Consider the following 21,573-nt stretch of genomic DNA (forward strand, 5'->3'; position numbering starts at 1 on the left):
TCTCAATCAGAAGCCCATCTCCTCCCTGTTGTATCTCTTCCTTGATGACCTGAGGCATCATGGGCCCACCGAGCCAGACATAATTCACCCTTATTCTGCCAATCCAGATCCACCTGAGACACTTTAATCTTGGCAGCTTAATCCACCTACCCATTGTTGTGTTGCTCTTCAGTAGCTTGATTCTTAGGTACACTTGCATCTACATGACCTAGTTTTACAACCCACGCAGCAATGTCTTGCTACATATCAGCAGTCCAGATGGGTTTACTCCACACAGCCAACTGGTCTTTTTCCATTGGTCTGAAGGCCATCCCCACAGAGCATTTGTTACCATCCACAAGTCAGTGTAGAGGTTAAACACTGGCCATTTCTCTCATTCAGCAATATCTAAAGCCAGCTGGATGTCTTACAGCTCTGAAGCCTAGATCTACTTTGTCTGATTTCTGCAACTCGTTACACAGAACTCCATAGAGCAGCTTTTGATTTTTGGTATATTCCTACAATACAGCAGAACCATCAGTAAAGAGTGCATATCACTTTTCATTTTCTGGTAGCTGATTATATTTGGTGGGACTTCCTCAGCACATGCTATCTTTTCCTCCTCCAATGATGATAGTCCAAAATTTTTGCCTTGAGGCCAAGTCGTGATTTGTGATTTTTGCCTTCAGGCCAATATCCCTGGGCAATTAGGGGTTTCTATCTGAGCTTTCTGAGTGATCAGTGCAAACCACTTACTCCACGTTGCATCTGAAGCATGATGTGTGAAAAGGACTTTCCTTTTAAGCATCCAGCCCATCACTGGCTATCAGGGTGCCAGGAGGAGCTGCGCTTCAGTGACAATGACTTCTGAAGCAGCTAGAACACCTTCATAAACTGCCAGTACCTCTTTTTCAGAGGTGTAACAGCCTTGGATCCTTTGCATTCCAGACTCCAGAATCCCAGGGATTACCTTCAAGTCTCCCAGGGTACCTTTTGCCAGATACTCCAGGAAGGACCATTCTCCCTGATTGCAGTGTACAGCACATTTTTCACATTTTGTCCTGTCCTAACTGGGCCTACAGCTCCCAAGGAATCTCCTGTTTAATTTGTTACAAAGCTTGTTGATGTTCAGGACCCCACTTAAAATATTTTTTCTTCTGTGTCATTTAATAGAGAGGGTTTACAATATGACTGTAATCTGGAATATACATCCTTCAAAAACCCACAGTACTGAAGAAAGTTTGTGTTTCCTTCTTGCTGGCTGGTGGGGACATAACTGCTATTTTGTTGACCATGTCCATTGGAATCTAATGATATCCATCTTGCTATTTTACTCCTAAAAACTGATATTCCTGGGCAGGTGCCTTGACTTTACTTTGCTTTATGGCAAAATCAACCTTCAGGAGGATGTGGATTACCTTCTTTCTTCAAAAAACCGTCTCTGTTGTGTTGCGCCACACAATAATGTCATCAACATGTTGCAAGTGTTCTGGAGCCTCACTGTCTTCAAGTTCAGTCTGGATCAGTCCATGGCAAATAGTGAGGCTGTGCTTCCACTCCTGGGCCCATCAGTTCCAGGTGTATGGAACGCCCCTCCAGATAAAAGCAAACTGTGGCCTGCACTCTCTTGACAAAGAAATGGAGAAAAATGCATTACCAATGTACATGGTGGCGCCACTTTGCTGCCTTGGACTCCACATTGTCCTCAAGTTCCAACATGTCCATCACAGCAGCTCTCAGTCGTGGTATGACTTTGTCCAGGATACACTAGTCCACTGTCAGTCTCCACTGGATTTATGCACTGGCCATATGGGGCTATTAAAGGGTGAGTGAATCTTGTTGACCACTCCCTGGATCTCCAGTTCATGAATCATCTCATGGATGTCACAGAGTCCCGGTTGGTGTGGCATTGTTGATGATGTACTGTTGTGGTAGTTATCGATACCTGTTGATCTTCAACCCTCAGCAGTCCCACAGCAGAACAGTCCTCTGAGAGACCAGGCAAGGTGTTGAGGTGTCTAATTTCCTCTGTCTCCACAGCAGCTATCCCAAAAGCCCAACAATGCTCTCTTGGGTTCTTGAAATACCCTCTCCAGAGTTAGCCTATGCCAAGGACACACAGGGCCTCTGGGCCAATCAGAATGGGGGATTTTTGCCTTTTGTTCCCAGTCAGGCTCACTGTAACTTCCAGTACAGTCAGCTGTTGGGATCTCCCTGTCACCACAGAAATAGAGTTAGATTCTGCCCCTACAGATCTTGATGGCATCAGGGTACATTGTGTGCCAGTGTCAGCTAAAGCATTATACTTTTGCAGGTTTGATGCACCAGGCCATCAATAGATCCAGTTGTCCCTTTCCTCCTGCTGGAGGCAGGCCCCCTCTAGTTCTAGTCTTAGTAGTCATTGTTCACATCTTGTAAACATGAAGTGGATATCCTTTCAAGAAGATCAGAAGTAACATCAGCCCTTCCATTCCGTCTGAGGACTTGCCCACTGGAAACCGAAGCGGCATTTATCCCTGAAGAATTTCCTGTGGTGGTTGTCCTCCCTCTCAACTCACACACCTGTGCTGCTAGGGGAGAGGTACGTTTTCCATCCCACTTTCTCATGTCTTCTCTGTGGTAAAGTAAAACTGCATGTTATCTCACGGTGTGTGCCCTTTATCTCAAGCCAGCGAGTGCATGCTTCCAGTACCAGAGACTGTGGTCCATACTGGAGGGGCATAAGACATTTCCTCTCTAACATGCTTGAATCTTTTGAGTCTGTCTGCAGTCTTGGACAGTCTTTCCACAGGCAAGGCACAGTTTGGTAAGGAGGAAAAAATTATTCCATTGTTGTGTAGTCACTTGAAGCCCTCTCTGTTCTCTTTCTTTCATTGAGATCAGTGCTAATGAGTTGGTGTACAACAACGGTGCACTCCATACAAACTTCTGCCACATGGGTTGTTGTGGATACAAATATTGCTGAAAGCAAGAATTTTTCTTGCTTCTTTCCAGTCCCATGAGATACTTTTCTCTCTAACAGAAGATATTAGCAGAGTTCTATAAATTATGAATACCTGCGACCTTGCAGAGCTTTGTTTATGGTACAGTAGAAAAATACTTTGACAATGGATATTTTAGGATTTTAGCCAATCATCCCAGGGGTTGGCTGATCCTTTGACCAATTAGACTATGAAGGAAAAAGTCTATAAAAGAGTCTGTAAAATAATTAAATGAATCAATCTTGCTGCACAATTCTTGCCTGTTGGATCTCTCTTCTCCTCTCTACCACTACGGGACGCTGTAATAGGTTGTGTCAGCTGGACCTGATCTGAACCCATTTTTTGAATCTTTATAGGTTACCTCCAGCACGGCTAATTCTCTCAGGTACCGGATACATTTCTCCACAGCTTTCCCTCTGCTTGAGCATGCAACTAGAACATACTTGTGAGAATGAATACCTTTCTCTCACACTTGATGGGAGCTGCTCCAGAGGCTGAGTTTCTGTCCTCTTCCCTATCCCTTTGTCAATGCCCACATCCCGGGACAGGGATCCCAGTTGCATGGCTTCACTACCATCTATCTAGTTTCATAATATGGGCCGCAACATCCCAGCACCGGACCAGGCAAGTCACCAGGGGCTTGCCCAACTGGCAGCTGAAGACTTTTCACATATCTTGCAGCTCACCTGGGAATAGCAATCAGGCAGCTATCTCTGGCTGAGAAAGGGGTTAGCAATAGTTAACTCATGTATGCATGAGCTAACTATTAAGAGAGAGCAAATGTTAATCACAAAACCTAAGAATCAGGATTCATCTTAATCTTGTCAAGATGAGAGGAACAGAACCTGTTTGAAACCAGCACAAAAACTGCTGAATCATCCAACAAAGGACTGCACATGCTCCAGAAAGAAAGGTAAAAAGTGCATTGTGACAAAGACTACTAATCTTCATCAGAAAGACCCCCAAGGAAGAAGAGGAGCCTTCCTCAGTGCAACCACCAGGATACACAGTGAATGTGTGGCATGTATGTTAATGATATTAGTGAATTCCAAGAAGTAATTTGTATGACCACTCCCATCCCAAGGAATGTGATGAATATTCATAATTTTTACCCATAATACTGGACTGTATGCAGTGCTGTGTGTGTATGTTAGGAGCAGCGATCCCCCACACATCTGGCACCGAATAAAGCAAATGCCCGCTTCTCTGACTCTGTCTCTGAACTGTCTCTTGGCCCAGTTTGGGGTGATTCATGGTCCTGTCTCGTCCTCCCGTTGGGAGAACCTTCACTATGCAAAGCCGATACCACATAGTACAGGAACAAAGCAATCCTGATCCCTCTCCCTACTCATGGTGGACACTTAGTGTATATATGAAGTATATACAGGGTTAGGTACCACAGCCTTGTGAGAAGATCAAGCAACACTGTGACCAGTGGCTCCATACCTAAATTTATTAGTAAAACTAATGCTTAGATCAAATTTGTTTCCAACACTCTGTGGCCACATCTGTTGTTATCTCAACTCTCTGAGTCCCACATTGAGTGCCAAACTAGGCTGCTTTGGTTTAGGAATGGTATTCTTCAATTTAGTTCTCCCACCAAAAAACTCCAAACCATGTTCTGCTCCCTTACTCCTCTCTTCCCCTTTCCCTCCCCCTCCCCCTGCAGCGGGATGAAGAGGACAACTGGAGGCACAAAAGATAAAGATCTGCAGTTGAGATAATAATCTACTGGAAACAGCAATGAGATAAGAAAAGGACAGTAACAGCAACAATGTGAATCAAAAAAGCTTTCAAGAGAGAAGTGGTGATTCACATACAAATGATAACAAAACGCTAACCTAACCCAGAAGACAGCCCTTCCTCCACCCCTGGAAAACGAAGTGAGATGGAGTAGAACAACCTCCAGATCCTAGCCATGCCACCTCCTGTCTACTGCAAAAATAAACCCTGTCCTGGCCAGAACTAGGATATCAATTTGTGAGAAGTATGTGTGTTTTTCTTCTAATGTTTAGTAGGAATGTCCTCATTGATCTAGTACTAAATAACTTCAATGAGCACAAATCTATGCTTCACGGTAAGCTTAATGGTTTTCCTGAAGAGGAAATAAACACTGCATCTGAATTTGGAACTAGAATATGAGTTTTATATATATCTTCATCTAAGAGTGTTGTCATCTGTCATACAAAATTAAAGCAGAATTTGTTGGCTGAAATTAAAATATATAAAACAGTAGTTTAGTCTTCACTACGCGTGTAAAATAAATCAAAATGTGGAGGTTTTGTGGTCTCACATCTTAGTGTGAGGCAATCTTAATTGCCTCACAAGGCAGTCACATATTTTAAAACATTTGGTACAACTTTGACCTAGAAAAGGCTAAATATGCAGATTTTCCCCTAAAATCCGTGTTAAAATCATCCTACTTGTCTGAGCCTCCTGTGTGACAAGACAGAATCAGTTACAGCTATGATCTATCTGCATCCACCCAGTAACACGATTCTTGGATTGAAAAACAAACCAAAGGATTAATTTCAAAACAAATTTTTGTAATAAACTTGTATAAAAATAAAAGGGATTACTGCAGTGCCTTTAAAAACAGATACCATTTTTAGAAATTGTCAGAACTTTTAAAGAATTGTCATATTTTCCCTTTTGCATTTAGATTTACTATAGAACAAGAAGTTATTGGACTTCGGAAGGAAAATAAGCACTTAACTGCTTAGGTTAGTAATTCATATTGGAGAAAAGCATCCTGTACACTCCTTAAGTGATCTGTTTGCTTTTACTCTTTTTGGTTGGTTGGTTGGTTTTTTAATTCTTTAATTGCTTTTTATTAATCACTTGGGGACCTTGTAGCCATTACACAGAGCTCAGTGATTTGTCTAGATCTGTGGGTCTGTCAACAAGTGGTCCACTATGAATTATAATTTTGATCAGTACACTTTTTTAATAAGGGCAAAGTAAGACTTTTTCACATCGATCACAACAATGTAAGTAGAATTCCATAAAGTACAGCTACACAAATCTGGTTTTATGGTTCAAGAGCTAAGTAGAGTGACATATATTCCATGTTTTTCTAACCTGAAAGACATGCTAGCTTCCCAAATTAGGATTTCTACTATGTAGGTAATGTTTATATCTATAGGGAGTGTATCAGACACTATCTTCCTAAGAGGCATAATAGCCAGTGCTAATGGTGCTAGAGGAGAAACCTTCATGCCATTTAGGAGGTTCTTAAAAATATCAGAGAAAAAGGAAAATACCTGTGTTCGTATTTTCCTACTTCCTTCCTTTCCTACACACTCCCTCTCAGCTGCAGAAAAGAAAAGAAAAGAAAAGAAAAGAAAAGAAAAGAAAAGAAAAGAAAAGAAAAGAAAAGAAAAGAAAAGAAAAGAAAAAAGAAAAGAGAGCTTCCCTAGCTTTACCTGTCTGAAGAACTCCTCTAGCAGAGACATGGTCCAGCGATGATGGAGATCCCAGGCCTTGGCTGGATGACTGATATCTGCTGTATGTAATAACAGTGATAAGGCTTTCGGCTTGTCAATTCTGAAAACCCAAAGGATCAAAAAAATTAATTGTCTGCTCTTGCAGCGAAGAACAACAAAAATCTTACCTACAGGAAAATAAGGTAATTAGAAACTTTGGCCAGGGTATTGGTCAAGTGGTTTCTCTGATCATAAAATCAGACATCTCTGAAAGACAGTCTTATTTCTCCAACATACACAATTCCTGTTTTAAAAGAGACACTAAGAAATGCAAAAGGAAATGTTGCTCAGCCTTGCTCAGCAACTTTCCAGGCTTGCTTGTCCTCGCTAGCAGTCTTGAAGAGCTGCTCTGTTCCCCATTTCATCTGTGCTGCGCTTTATGCAAGCTTAGAAGAGAAGATGGTTCCTGTCATCCCACTGTAATGAATAGTGGGGATGTCTTGGGATATGACAAGTCTACACAGTAACTGATAAATGTTTCACTGATACTCTACACACACTAGTGTGAGAACAGAAGGGAGTTCTGATTTCAGAGAAAAAAAGGCTGGTGATTTCTTACGACCATAACCTAGGAGGCTAGCCCAAGAAACCAGTAATGCTTTCTTTGAATGGGTGGTCTCATTTTTTAATTCCACTTTTTGGCTATCCAAAATGGTTGAAATGGTTGAAACACTTGTAGATTCTGAGAGGATCAGGTGGCTAGCCACACCCTGCTCTGATACAGGTGTAATTCTGATATAGGCATAATTCTGATACAGGCATAATTCTGATACAGGTATAATTCTGGGAGGCTCTGGATATAACTGTGTCCAGGGTGAAAAATTGACCATCACTCAGAGCAATATAGAAGAAATTCTTTGGGGAAGAGCTGTGGGCAAAATATTACAGCTCCCAGTGACATACTGGGAAGAAGAAAAGGCTTCCCCCATACTGCTCCATCTGATATTTTCCAGTTCTTTCCTCAGTGGATCTCAAGTTTTCATCTGTTCTCTGGTTATGAAGCAGGCCCCTTCCAGGGGTGACAACTGATACCATCTGCATAAGGGCAAAGTGCAAGTTGTGTTCCGCAGGTGTTAAAATGTTAAGTCATACTCAATTGTAGAGGTCACTCAAATGAATCATGTCCTTGATGTTACCCACCAGGGAAATGCCCAGTGAGGCTGGTCCCAACAATGGTGACATTTGAAAGAGTATAGATGTTCATGTAGGCATGGGCCCATCTCTTCCTAAGTGAATTCATTCAAAATTCAACAGCAGAAGGAAAATTGTGGTGGATATCAAAGAAAAAGAGGGCTTCTGGAGAGATGCTTTTGAAGCACCAGCTGAAATGCAGCCCCCTCATTTCACTATGTTGTGAAGTGACTCACCCTTCTGGTTGCTGCAAAGCATTCTTCATAGCTTTGATTTGCTGGAAGTGACAGGACATGTCGGTGGCCAACACCATCTCAATCACTAGAGCTCTCAATTCCCTTTTGGATAGCATCACAATGAGAGCAGCAAGGAAAGAGAAGCACAAAAACCAGCATCAGAGACACTCCAGTTTCTTTTCTTGTCTATCTGCAAATATACTGACAGCAATGCCTTTGTGTGTAAATCTTTACATTATTCCTCTTTCAGGAATGGGGAAGAGGATGAAGGATTTTCTGCACAAACACAGGAATGGGAGGGATGCAAATGAAGCCAGGTGGCTGATCCCTGGTAAGACAAATATTAGATGTTTTCTGAAGAGCACATTGGTATTAGTACTCCTTTTTCAATTAAGCACAAGCTTCTTAAATTTTTTCTTTTATAGGGAATTCTTAGAAGGAAGGGAAAAGACTGTTTGAAGCCTCAGAATTAGGTAACTTGGTTCAACTGGTCAATATGCATGTTTAAAGTTGAGTCATATGGTGGAAAATCACCATGTTAAAAAAAATTGCCTAGTATATATGATGCATATATGAAATAAAGACCTTTGAGAACCTGCACTACTTCCATGCTATTATTAATTCAAACTATTCCTGTATGAGTTTTTGTTAAGCAAACTTGGTATCCTGTTTTTTGTCTGGAATAGAGTTAATTTTCTTCTTAGCTGGTACAGTGCTGTGTTTTGGGTTTAATTTGAGAATAATGTTGATAACACACTGATTATTTCATTGTTGATAAGTAGTACTTACTACAAATCACAGATTTTTGAGTTTCCCATACTCTGACAGTGAGCAGGTGCACAAGAAGCTGGGAGGAGCATAGCCAGGACAGTTGACCAAACTGGCATACTCTATACCATAGAACATAATGCCCAATATATAAACTGGAGCCAGCGATCACTACTTTGTGACAGACTAGGCATCAGTCAGCAGGTGGTGAACAGTGGTATTGTTCATCACTTGTTTCTCTTGGGTGTTATTTCTCTCTCTCTCATGTTTTCATTACTCTTATTATAATTATCATCACCATCATCATTAGTAGTAGTATTACAACACTTGCTTAGACTTTCTCTGAAGATGACATGGATGTCCTAAACAGTTTAAAATACCAGAATGTTCTGATCTAGCACACAATACAAATTTCTTTTCTCTTTATCTCAGTTCAGGTCTCTGCAGATTAACAGGGGAAGAACAGCTCAAGGTTAGCATACCAGCTCAGGATTTAGAAGATTCAGAAATGGGTCAGTGTTAGAGACTGAAATATTATTGTTTATGACTTAAACATTTTCTTAAAGGACTGTTAAAACTGTATTACAAAAGCTGCAAAGAAGACTACTGCACCCTGATTGGGGCCCTGACTGAAGCCTTACACAGCTCGCTGATGAAGATAAGATAAAGTAACAACTCCGGGCTGGGGACATTCACAAAGCACAAGCTTAACACCTCCAAGATGGAGACCACAGCCTCAGGGCTATCAGCTGCCAGGCTTGCACAGACTCCCTGCACCAGAGGGTGGAGGGAGGAAAAGCTTTGGGTGTGTGTTGGAAATGCCTCTGGTCAGAGGCCCAGTCACTGCGCATCCTCCACTGTGCAGAGGAACCCAGCTGAGGGTTCCTCACGAGAGGAAGGGGGGTGAAGGAGGGGGGAGAAGTTTATCCACAGCAGAAGGGGATAACATGGCCCATCACAGGGGCCCCTCTCAAAGGGGTCCCCAGACCCTGCACCAGAAATGATGCAACAGACCCTCAATGTTGCAAGGGACAGTGTCAAGCCAGCCCCTGCAAGAGGAGGCACGTGGGCATTCCCACGTGGCCCAAAGTGTATATTAATCCATGGGATTCTGTACTCCTCAGCATGGCGTGGCATGGCGTGTGGCGGCATGTGGCGGCATGGCCACGGCAGCGACGGGGGACCCTCACCACCAGCAGACCAGATGGAAGGGAGCAACGAGATGCTGTTGGGACCCTCGGATGGGTGATACGCTTCCACCTAACCCCTGTCACCTCTCCCTGTTCCCCCACCCCCCACGCACACTTCTTTTTTCCATTTCTTTTTCTTTCTTTCTTTCTTTCTTTCTTTCTTTCTTTCTTTCTTTCTTTCTTTCTTTCTTTCTTTCTTTCTTTCTTTCTCTTTGCCTCTTTTACTATTAAATAAGATACATACATTTTTTGGCATCAATATTTAATCTCATTTGGTTTTAATCTCGTTTCTGGGAATATTTTGAACCTTCTAAGTTCCTTCCGGTTTATGCACAGAGACTTAGCTTTCTTTGCTTCTCTGGGTTTAAACCAGATTGTTAACAGTCAGCATTCATTTAAAAATAAGTTACTATTCTCCTTTTCATGAATGTCTCATTAAGTCTATTTTGATCATTCCTCTCTTGCCTCTAGTAGCTGTGCTCAAATTCCAGTCCCAGGCCATCACTGTGAGACCCAAGACTGGTGTGCTTACCTGGTCCCATGGATGGCACATAATGATGCCTCTCCACCACCGGAGTTCTGCAACACTGATGTAACCAGTTGGCCTTGGTTTTCACCCCCTATAACCACCCCCTCCTCCCAACCCATAAGTACAATCAGTTGCATAGTCAACATTGCAGCATTCCAAATAATTATATGATGGATGAAAAGTAATTAATTTTAAATTATTTCACTTTTTTTTTTGGCAGTTCTGGTCAGTTCCCAGCAGCACAAATGTCTCTGTCTATACAACCAAGAGACAAGAACCTGAACACATAGAAATTTACTTTTATAAGTAAAGAGTGTGATAATGCTGTGGGAACAGCAGACTTTACTACATCCTCTGGACTAAAACTCCATCATACTGCTCTGCATGGGCTACTTTGTGTGTAGCTTATTGCAGTAGGAATACAAAAGCAAAGGGCTCAGTTCAGGCAAATGAGTCAGTGATTGCAATGCAAGAATGTACATATGCTTACAAACACACAGATACTACTTTCCCTTTTATAGGTGTAAATCTGAAATATGCACATCTTCTGACCTCTGCACATATTTCACATCATCATTTTCTCTGAAACAGAGATGAAAAATATTTCAGAGATGGTAAAAAATAAAGGATTTCACTACTGAAAAATTCTTATTTGTCACTTCAAACAACAGGCATCACAACAGCATGTGACTTTGAAAATTCATAGGTAAAAGTTATAGCTAATGCATGAGATTTCAAAATATGTAACATTAGAGGATTATAAGTTTGTGCATTTGTTGCTAGGCTGATATAATGCTGAAATTCATTACAGAGAGAATTGAAGATAGATATTTATGACAGCTGGTTAGGGGTCAGTAGCTCTGACCGAGGAAGCTGTGACTGGTCCGGAGAGATGGTCCCAAAAGGAATCACCTTCCTGAGGTCCAGTGTCTTCCCTCAACTGCTGGCAGGAGGGCCCGTGCAGAAGTGCTCGTGATTTCAGCTCAGCTCTGCAGGGCAGCCTCCAGGCCAGACCACGGAGAGAGACGAGAGGCTCGTGTAGCTGGTTCCGCATGAAGTCGCTTTATTGTTGGTCCATACTCCAGCTTTATTGTTGGTCCGTACTCCGGCGAAGGGGAGGCTAGAGACAAGCTCTCTCTCTCTCTCTCACAGGGGCAGAGGGCTAGCTTTATAGGGATACAGGGGGTGGGTGTCAGAGGGTAAAGGCCAATGGGTTACAAAGGATGTGCATAGGGTCTCCCAAAGGATTCTGGGTGTGTCTTCTTCTCGCCATAACTGAAGAGTAGCTGCCTTCCCAGGGTGGTCCTGCTGGGAGATTGCTCAATCTCCTTATCTCAGCAGATGTCCCTCCAGGGCAGTGGCTGGGCATATCCTACAGATATTTATCCATTTCTTGGTTTTGCATCTGAGTCAGATTAGAGCCTGGGATACACACAGCTGTTATTTTTACTCTGACCATCTTGAGCACTTTGTTTCTGCATCATCTTCAAAGTCTGCCCTACACATTATCGTGCTGCACTCTGCGTGCTGCCTAGCAGCTCTGGCTAAATAGAGCTGTCTATATAATCTTGTAATATTTTACAAGATCTGTTTCCACTGAAGTGTCTCTTGACTATATTTAATTATTCTAATAATGCACAAAAGCCTGCTAATATTTTACATTACATACTTTCAGAGTGATCTGGTTTTCATCTTTCTATTAGAGAAGCACAGTATATAAAAGTAGAGGAAAAGCAAGTCAGCTGAAACAGTTTCCAATTCCTTTCTTTTTAGAAAATATATTTGACAATCTCAAAGAAGAAATGAGGTAAGATAAGAGGCTGCACTACTTTTAAATACCAATACATTGCTATGAAACTGTCCAAACCATAGGCCTGAATACTTGGGCTTCATAAATATTATTATTGACATATGGTGAACAGGCAGGCAGATTCAGCTCTCTCTTCATGTTACCAGTCAGACTATAAAGTCCGATATCCCCCAAGTATTTGTGCAATATCTTGTTCTCCTTTATTCTACAGTATTCAAACACAGTTTTGTATTCAGGAAGAAGTTCATGAAGAGTAAAAGTTAATTCACTCAAATACTAATTCTTCTGTGTAATTTCTTACATAACCTGACTTCAGAAAAATTGTCCAAGTCTTTAAAACATAGGTAACTTAAAACTGTATCCAAGAAAAGAAGAAATAGTGCAAGCTGATGAAAAAGGAAAGATGATTATACCCCTATAATCTACCCACTATATCAAACTGATAAGTTTAGACACATCCTTCAGTTAATCTCTTTATGAGAGTCACAGATGCACCAGGTTAAGTATTCACAAATGTGGTCATATCAGAACATTTTCCAGTAAAGATATCTTGCCTATCAACTCAGGCGTAGGAAATGCCTTGTACACAAGCTTCCATCTGCATATTAAGAGCTAAATCAATCTCCTATTTTACTCCTGGTCATGTGGCATCATGGCAACAAGTATGGTAGGAACAGAGGAGAGATATCCTGAGATCTTCATAACCCACAAAGGGTTTCATTAAATGAAAATAACAGTGGTCTTCAGTACCTCCTCCCCAACTGCCTCTTCTCTCTCTTTCTCTTTCATAAAAGCTAGTAAAAATCTAACTCAAAGAAAAGTCAATCCTCTAAAGATTCAGTCTGCATAGTGGCCTTAACAAAAAAAGCATGAGCCAAAGGGAGAAAGGAAACTAGGAAACAGCAGAGAGGTGACACCTTCCTCATGTCACCAGTGGACATTTCCGAAGTCTGTATTGCCTTCTGTCTCTTGATATGCCCTGAAAACAAGGGACTGGAGTGATACAGGTTAGATAGAGGAATGCTGGGATCTGCTGTCACCACAGCAGCACAGACACAGCAAACCATTGCCAGAAGCACCTTCATGACCAGCTCCATTTTCCTTTCAACAACAGCATGATTTCTGTTCACAGACTGTCGTTTACTTACTGTACTGGAAATAAAAATGCCTCCTTTCCTCCTTCACAGCTCTCAACAACTTTTACACAGCTCCAGTTACATGGGCATCAGCTGACGGGGGAAAAGTACCTACACAACCTTCATCCTAATCACTCCCCTCAAGAGCATGTAGCCAATATCAAATCAGTCCTGCTTTGACTAGAGTCACAACTGATCTGCAACAATTCTTTGTGCAATGCCAGGGCGGCCCTGTCTTCATCTTCAACCACCCATTTGGTAGCTGAGGCAAGAACAAGCCAGGGACAGCAATGCCCTAGAGGCCTTCCTGTTTTCAGACTAAAAACCTCCCCTCCAAGCCCCAAGGACCTCCAATCCAATAGACTCCTCTTATCACCCCTGCGCAGGAGCTCAGAGGATGCCAGGCCCTGTCCTTCCCTTTGCCCCTCTAGGCTACTTTTGGGTGTTTTGGCAAGACTAGCCAATAAGCAATTAAAAAACAATAGTAAAAAATAGCACAAATTTTAAAAAAAGATCCAGTAAAAAGCTAACTAAAACCACCCTATTTAAGAAACCAAAAAACCACTCTCCCTCCTTATTTGGCATTTTTGAGACTGCATGTGGACTCCTGTGTCTCATCCTGGACTCCCCAGAATAAGAAAGACACTGCTATACTTGGTGAGGGACCATTCCAGCACCTTTGAGATGGCGAGTAGCTGGGGCACATGACACATGAGGGCAGGCAGAGGGACCTGCTGCTGCACTGTGCATTTGGGAGAAGAGAAGGCTTACGGTTGGGCCTGACTGGTGAGCTTCCAGTACATTTAAATCATTTCCCTGACCCAATACCACATAGGAAAACCTCACATTTAGCTCCCACATGTACTTCACTATTGTTAATTTTGCTATCTAGAAGAGCAAAGGCCTTGTAAAAAAAATAAATGCAGAGAAAACTTAATTTCCCCTGGTTGCATCCCCACTCTTTGTGGTAGGACACAAGGTATGGGTACAATCTCTCCTTCCTTCTTCCTGAGTCTTAGTGATCAAAGTGTAAGCACATTCGGATGCAAGCATTCTTTGCCAATGTGCAGAGTAGATGCACTGCATCTTTAGTTAATGAGACATGGGAGGAAAAATGCTTCATCTAAAAGGTACAAATCAAACATAGAAGCAGAGCTTTGCTGTGAACACTGTCTCTATGGAAAAATAATACTTCTGTGAACTCCATAGCTCCTCTGGTTTTAAGTTCTTTAACCTCACAGCCAGTAGGTAGCAGGCCATGCTGTCAACTATCTTTTTACACCTTGGTTTCTAATCGACAGATTTATTTGGTTTGTTCCCTCATGGAGCCATGGAGTTGACTGGCAGGTATCCAGCACAGCTTACAGGAACCCACACTTGCAGCAAACCATGGAACACACTAAACTGATAGGCCTGGTGCACCTCAAGGAATTCATTATCAACTTTGCTGAACATAAATAAAAGCATTGGGACTTTTTCATATACTTTGCTTTGGTTTGGTTTATGGGTGTTATTTTCGGTTTGGGGTTTCTTTTTTCCTTTTTAGCCTGCTATATTCTCCCTCTCAGAGTAAAAGAAGACCAAATCACTCCAACACTTACTCATGTATTTTCATGTCCTTCCAGGTGTCTCTTTTTTAACACTTGCCTTGCTTCATTGTGCACTGAGACAGAATAAAAAACCCCATTTATTCCTGGTGCATCACAGGCTAAAACTAAATAGCAGTCACCCATACAGGTGTTCTTTTTCAGATCAGGAATACAAACCAAGATTGCTTTGTTTATACACTCCATTATGTCAGTTTAAGGAAAGATAAAATCAGAGGTAATAAAGATCATTTCAGATGTGTATGCATTGTTGTTTGCTTGTCCTGGTCTGGGCTGCTACTTCTGGAGGCTTATTAATAATCTCACCCAACCTGTTGGGGGAACAGGATGGGATGATATTTCCCAGCCTTTCACCTCCTTCTACCTCTTCAGGGTTAGCACATCACTTTTTGAGACTGTTGAATTCCTTCTGGATGTTAAGACATTATATTCTTGTTGATAATTCTGCTATGTCTCCTGTGTACAGCTCTACAACATGTTTAGAATCAGGGCTGAGATTGCTAGGGAGGTTGCCCAGAGATCTATCCTGGGGGTGAAAAATCCCGAGTGGCATGGAATGTGGAAGGATATAGGCCAGATTTTGAAGAAATTCCCTAGTCCAGTGGTTTGGAAATTTCCCCCTGAACAAATACAGAACTCAGAAAAGGTAGCAGAATATTTAAAGGAAAATTACAGTGGCAGTTTCAAAGAGGGGCAACTGATTGCACTGTGCTGGGCCCTGGATAATGCTCATTCCATGCTGCTCATTACTGCACAGCAGCACCTACAGCTGGAAGGGAAGGGGAACAAATCAGCAGACACTCCTGTCACTCAAGCTACAGTTAAACCAGAAGGGCAACCTAAACCAGTAGTAGCCACCTGTTGGGGTTTTAGTTAACCTTAGTTTTTTCCTGTTAAAGGAATTTTCTCCCATATGCATGTTGCTAGGGGACAAATAACTGTACTTAAGAAAGACAAAAAGGGGGGTGGGGCGGGCCTGGCTACTCCTTTGTTTACACCTGGGTGTGGGGTTCAGTTCGCTCTCAGCTTCTGGAGAGAGAAGCTGCAGAGAAAGGAGCTGCTGCTTCTTCTTTTTTTTCGGCCGTTTTTCTTCCTGCTGGAAACAACGCCGGGATCCCAAAAGCTGCTTTCCCTGCCCTGCTGGAGGCCAGGCTGTGGCCGCCCTGCCCCGCTGCTGCTTCGAGCTTTCGCTGTGTTGTAGCCATGCTGTCCCTGCCTGTGTGGACCTCCGGGGGGTTCCCCTTTTGGATACATCTCGTCTGCCACCCGGGATTTGTGTTTGTGCCTTCCGCTCCAGCCTGCTGCTCTAGCCTGCCGCTCCAGCCTGCTGTCCCAGCCTGCTGTTCCTGAGAGTCCGGGATCGGCTGCCCAGGGGTTTGTGAAGCCTTTGTTCCTTCCCTTCCCGGGATCCCAGGGCACGGGTGCCGCGTGTTTCCCGAGCTCGCTCCGGAGCGCCCCCTGCAGCCGCGGGGGAACCATCGCACCTGCCCTGATCACCGGGAGCCGCCAGCGCCCCTGCCGGCTGCGAGCGGAACTGCACCCGAGGGGAAAGGGCCTGACAGCCGAGAAGGCTGGCACTGGGTTTGTGTGTGCTGTTACTGTCATAGTTATTGTTGTTTTGTTTGACTGGTTATATACATATACATATACATATAGAGAGAGTAAAGAAGTGTTATTCCTATTTCCCACATCTTTGCCTAAAGGCCCTTGATTTCAAAATATAATAACTCAGAGGGAAAAGGGGTTACATCTGCCACTTCAAGGGAGGCTTCTGCCTTCCTTAGCAGACACCTGTCTTTCAAAACTGAGACACCACCCCTGTCCAGAGGAGGAAATACAAGACCAAATGCATTTGCCTGGTAGATGATGACGGGGAGGCAGAACCCTCACAGCTAGCAGAGGAATCAGAGCTGGAAGTAATCATCAAATCCCTATCCTTAGAAAGTCTATGCAGTCTGCAGAATAACCTCACCTGATGAACGGGCGAGTGTATATTGAGCTGGGTGATACAAGTCTGGGACACTGCAGGTGATGCTACAATTTTGGACGGCACTTGGGATTTCTGTCATGTGATGTGGGTATCTGTTGGAACCCTGGGTTTAGAGAATTTAGGTTTCTGGGATATAATTATACATATGTGTAACAGTATGGAGGATTTGGGGTGTAGATTAGCTCTTCTTCATTTCTCCTTCTTCTTCACAAATCTGAGTGCTCTGTTACTGGGTCAAAAAACCCACACTGCAGATCATGAATAGATAGTTAAAGTAAAGTAAAAACATATACATTATAAGTAAAAACATATTACTTGGTATTTCATAATTGGTCAATTTGGACTTTAAAAGGCCTTGAAAGTTAGAACTCATGGCTGTTTTCCACCCTGTTACCTTGGAGGCACATCCCTGTGCAGCTCTGCTACAGATAAGAAATAATAAACATCAATTAGAAGAAAAGCCTGGCATCTCCTGTGTTTTAATCCAAACTCTGAGTAAAAGAACTCTCAATTTCAGAGAGACAGAAATGGCAAAAAAGAGACAGAAACAAGAAACAGAAAAAATTAATAGGTATCAACCAGGGGATCACAAGGAGGCCCAAACTCTCAGCCTCTGGATGCAACTCTTAGCAATTGTGAAGGAGAGATACCTTTGCCAAGAACACCCCCAACTGCATCAAGGCCCGTGGAAAACCACCAAGCAAGGAATCCAAAGCTTGAGAGAACTGGCTGTGATAGAGGTAATTTTCTCAAATAATGACCAACACACAAGAATTCCACACCCTGTACAATATTTATGTAGTTGAAACTTACACAGCTTGGGACACAAGTGTACTCGCACTTCCTAGTGATGCTGCAATGGAATGAGGAAAATAAGACAGCGAGTACTATGGCAAGAAGGCTACAAACGTATGAAGACACTGTCCACATCCCAACCTGAGCCCAAGTCTCAGCCTTGGAAAGAGACCTGACTGAGTATATGTGGAAATTGGAAGAGAAGACTGAAGACAGGTATCAGAGAGCCATCAGAAAGCCATCAGAAACTCAGAAAGGAGCTTAGGGAGGGCCTTTTCCATGTTTCACCAGTACAGACCAGAATCCCTGCTATCTGAAGTAGGTGTTCCCCAGCTAGGGAGAGGGAGTACACCACACGAGGCAACCTTTCGTCCTTTGTGAGCATGGAGAAGACATGAGAAGATGGGATGAAAGACCCACTTCCGTCTTAGCAGCACGGGTACATAAACTAAAAGAAGAAAATACTAACAAAGGAAACTTGGCAAGAATGAATTTAGCTCCAGTTTCCTGTGAGTGTCTTCCTAGGCAGAACAGAAGTGAAGATGACATGTCTGATCCCCTTGAAGGGACCTCCAGAATGTATGCCCAGGGAGTAAATGATAGCCAGAGCTAGACGGGCTCTGCCTCTAGCCTGATAGAGACATGGGAAAATTCTGTCTATTGGATTGTGTGGATCCAATGTCCTGGCACATCAGAACCACAAAAACACAAAGCTTTGGCTGACACTGGCACGCAGTGTACTCTGATACCATCATGACATGGTGGGGACAGAACCTGTTTCCATTGCTGGGGTGAGAGGGGGGCTCAGCAGCTGACTGTTGGAAGCTGAGGTGGCCTTGACTGGGAAGGAATGGAAAAACTCTCTATTTTGACTGGTCCAGAGGGTCCATGTATTCTTGGTATAGATTACCTCAGGAGTGGTTATTTCAAAGACCCAAAAGGACTTCGTTGGGCTTTTGGGATAGCTGCTGTGAAGACAGAAGACATTAAACAATTGAATACCTTGCCTGGTCTTTCAGAGGACTCTTCTGCAGTAGGACACCTGAGGGTTGAAGAACAGCAGGTACCAATTGCTGCCACAACAACGTACCATCGACAATACCACACCGACCGAGACTCTATGATTGCCATCTATAAGATGATCTATGGAGATCCAGGGAGTGGTCAGCAATACTTGCTCACCATTCAATAGCCCCATCTATCCTGTGCAAAAGTCTAAAGGAGAGTGGAGACTGACAGTATACTAATCATGACCTGAGTGAAGCCAGATTGTAAGCCCTCTCTACCTTGTGACCTTGTGACATAAGAAAAATTATTTCATGCGGGGCCTTGAACAACAACAAGACTTTTAACAGATCAGACAAGAGATTGCCCATGCAGTAGCCCTTGGGTCAGTCAGGATGGGACAGGATGAGAAGAATGTGCTCTACACTGAAGCCAGGGAGAATGGTCCTTCCTGGATCCTCTGGCAGAAGGTACCTGGAGAAACTCAAGGATGACCTTTGGTTTCAGGGATACAAACGATCTGAGGCCAACTACACCCCAACAGGAAAAGGGATCTTAGCAGCTTATGAAGGGGTTTGAGCCAACTTAGAAGTGATTACTACCAAAGCACAGTTCATTCTCACACCCTGACTACCAGTGCAGAGCTCAATGTTTAAAGGAAAAGTGTCTTCCACATATCATGCCACTGACGCTACATGAGTAAGTGGATGGCTCTCATCACACAGCAAGCTTGGATAGGAAATCCTAATCACCCTGGGTTCTTGGAAATCATCCTGAACTGGCCTGAAGGTGAGAATTTTTTACTATCATCTAAAGAGGAACATGAGTAGGTGACACAGTGCTGAGGAGGCCCCACCATATAACCAGCTATCGGAGAGTGAGAGGTGATACACTCTTTCCACTGATTATTCTTGCTGTATCACAGGGTCTAATAGGGAATGGAAAGCAGATGTACGGAGCCCTATAAAGTGACTTATGGAAGCTACCAATGGACAAGGTGAATCAAGTCAGGTTGCAGAGCTGAAAGCCGTCTGACTGGCTATGGATATCACTGAGTGAGAGAAGTGGCCAACACTCTATCTCTACACTGACTCATGGATGGTAGCAAATGCTCTATGGGAGTGGCTGGAAAGGTGGATAAAAGCTAATTGGCAGCACAGAGGAAAACCCATCTTGGTTGCTCAAGTATGGCAAGACATTGCTGACCAGATAGAGAAAATGATCATGGAAGTTCATCATGTGCCTAAGAGCCAAGCTGATGATGAGAATCACAGCAATTAACACATAGATCGGGCTGCCAAAATTAAAGTGGCTCAGGTAGATAAAGACTGGCAACACAAGGGTGAATTTTTTCTGGTTTAGTGGGCCCATCAAGTCATCAGGGAAGAGGAGATGCAACACACCAATGGGCTCGTGACCAAGCGGTGGATTTGACCACGGACACTATATCCCAGGTAATCCACGACTGTGAGACATGGGCTGCAATCAAGCAGGCCAAGCAGGTAAAGTCCCTGTGGTATGGGGGGCATTGGTCTGAACGTAAGTATGAGGAGGCCTGGCAGATTGACTATATTACACTGCCACAAACCCACCAAGGCAAATAGTACGTGCTCACAATGGTAGAAACTACCATGGAATGGCTGGAGATGTACTCCATGCTTCATGTCGCTGCCCAGAACACTATGCTGGGCCTTGAAAAACAAGCCCTATGGCAACATGGCACCCCTGAGAGAATTAAGCAGACAATGGGACTAATTTCAAAAATAGCCTTAAACACCTGGTGCTAGAGATCAATGGTGTTGAGACCATTGAGCGGGTATATCATATTCCATCATGTACCAGCTGCTGGGAAAGTCACATTTAAGAATATGTAGAAGGCACTGTGCATCACATAGGATTTCACAAATTGCTTCCTCTCCCATGAGAAAGACCATGGGGCTGGAGTGTTCTTGTCTAGCACACTAGGCTATTTTTAAATTATCACCCCTTGAAATTCACTAATCCAGTAAAAACAGAAAACTGTCATCCTTTAAACTATCTGCTATTAGAAAGTTAATCATGGGCTCATTTTGGCAGATAAATCATATATTTCATGAGGCTTATTTTAAATTGCAGCTTCTTAAAGCTCCTTGGCATATATAGTAGACTGATCTATGCCCCCTGGACTGAATTATGTTTTGCATTAAGTCCCATTTATAATTTCCAGACAGGAAGTGTTAAAAGTAGATAAAGGTTATATTTATGCTTTAGGATAAAGAAACAGCAGGCTAGCTCTCACTCAACTACATGTATACAAACTGTGTCACTGTGATACTTACTAACTATATGGGAGTCAATTTGTATACTATAACCCAATGTCACAAAGTAGAGTCTCACTATCAGACGTGAAAACTGAAAACAGGAATAAACAAGACAAACACCTTTTAACATTCTTTATCTTGTAGCATAGAAATACTAATATGTAATATACAATAATGCATATTGCTATTAAAACAATGTAACACCAGTCTGTGGTGATGCTTTAATATTCCTAGGCAGCCGCCATGCTCATTTTTACCTCCAATCATCCTTTGAGAGATTACATAAAATATTCATCTCTTCATCATCTTGCAAAAGACGATACGCCGCACTAACATGGTGATTTTCAAGCACAGACCGGTCATTATATAGAATGGCTGAGTCTGACCTAGCATTTAAAAGAAAACATAGGAAAGGTTGTTTCTTCCTTGTCTAAAGAGATTCAGAAGTTTTCCTTTGATCAGCTACAGCAATTAAGTCCATAGAATAGATATGAGCATTTTAAGTGTACTTGTAATACTTTCTTAATTGCTGTTACTCAGTAACAGAAACCTAAAGATCAAAGCACTGCAAAATCTATTTCACTAGATGAGACTCACGCAACTTCCTTTTTAAATACTTGAAAACAAGTGC

The 21,573-nt window shown here is 42.8% G+C and overlaps 1 protein-coding gene across 1 annotated transcript in view; it reads right to left on the reverse strand.

Moving 5' to 3' along the window:
- PDE1C (phosphodiesterase 1C) overlaps nucleotides 1–21,573 on the reverse strand; it is a gene marked incomplete at both ends in the record, with an annotated part of 356,527 nt that overhangs the window by 52,787 nt on the left and 282,167 nt on the right. The window contains 3 exons of the mRNA XM_082298542.1: nucleotides 6,386–6,506; nucleotides 7,813–7,914; nucleotides 21,200–21,328. Coding sequence (XP_082154668.1) covers nucleotides 6,386–6,506; nucleotides 7,813–7,914; nucleotides 21,200–21,328 — 352 coding nt within the window. The remainder of the gene's footprint in view (nucleotides 1–6,385; nucleotides 6,507–7,812; nucleotides 7,915–21,199; nucleotides 21,329–21,573) is intronic.

This window comes from Coloeus monedula (genome assembly GCF_965178545.1).
Source record: "Coloeus monedula genome assembly, chromosome: 1".
NCBI lineage: Eukaryota > Metazoa > Chordata > Aves > Passeriformes > Corvidae > Coloeus > Coloeus monedula.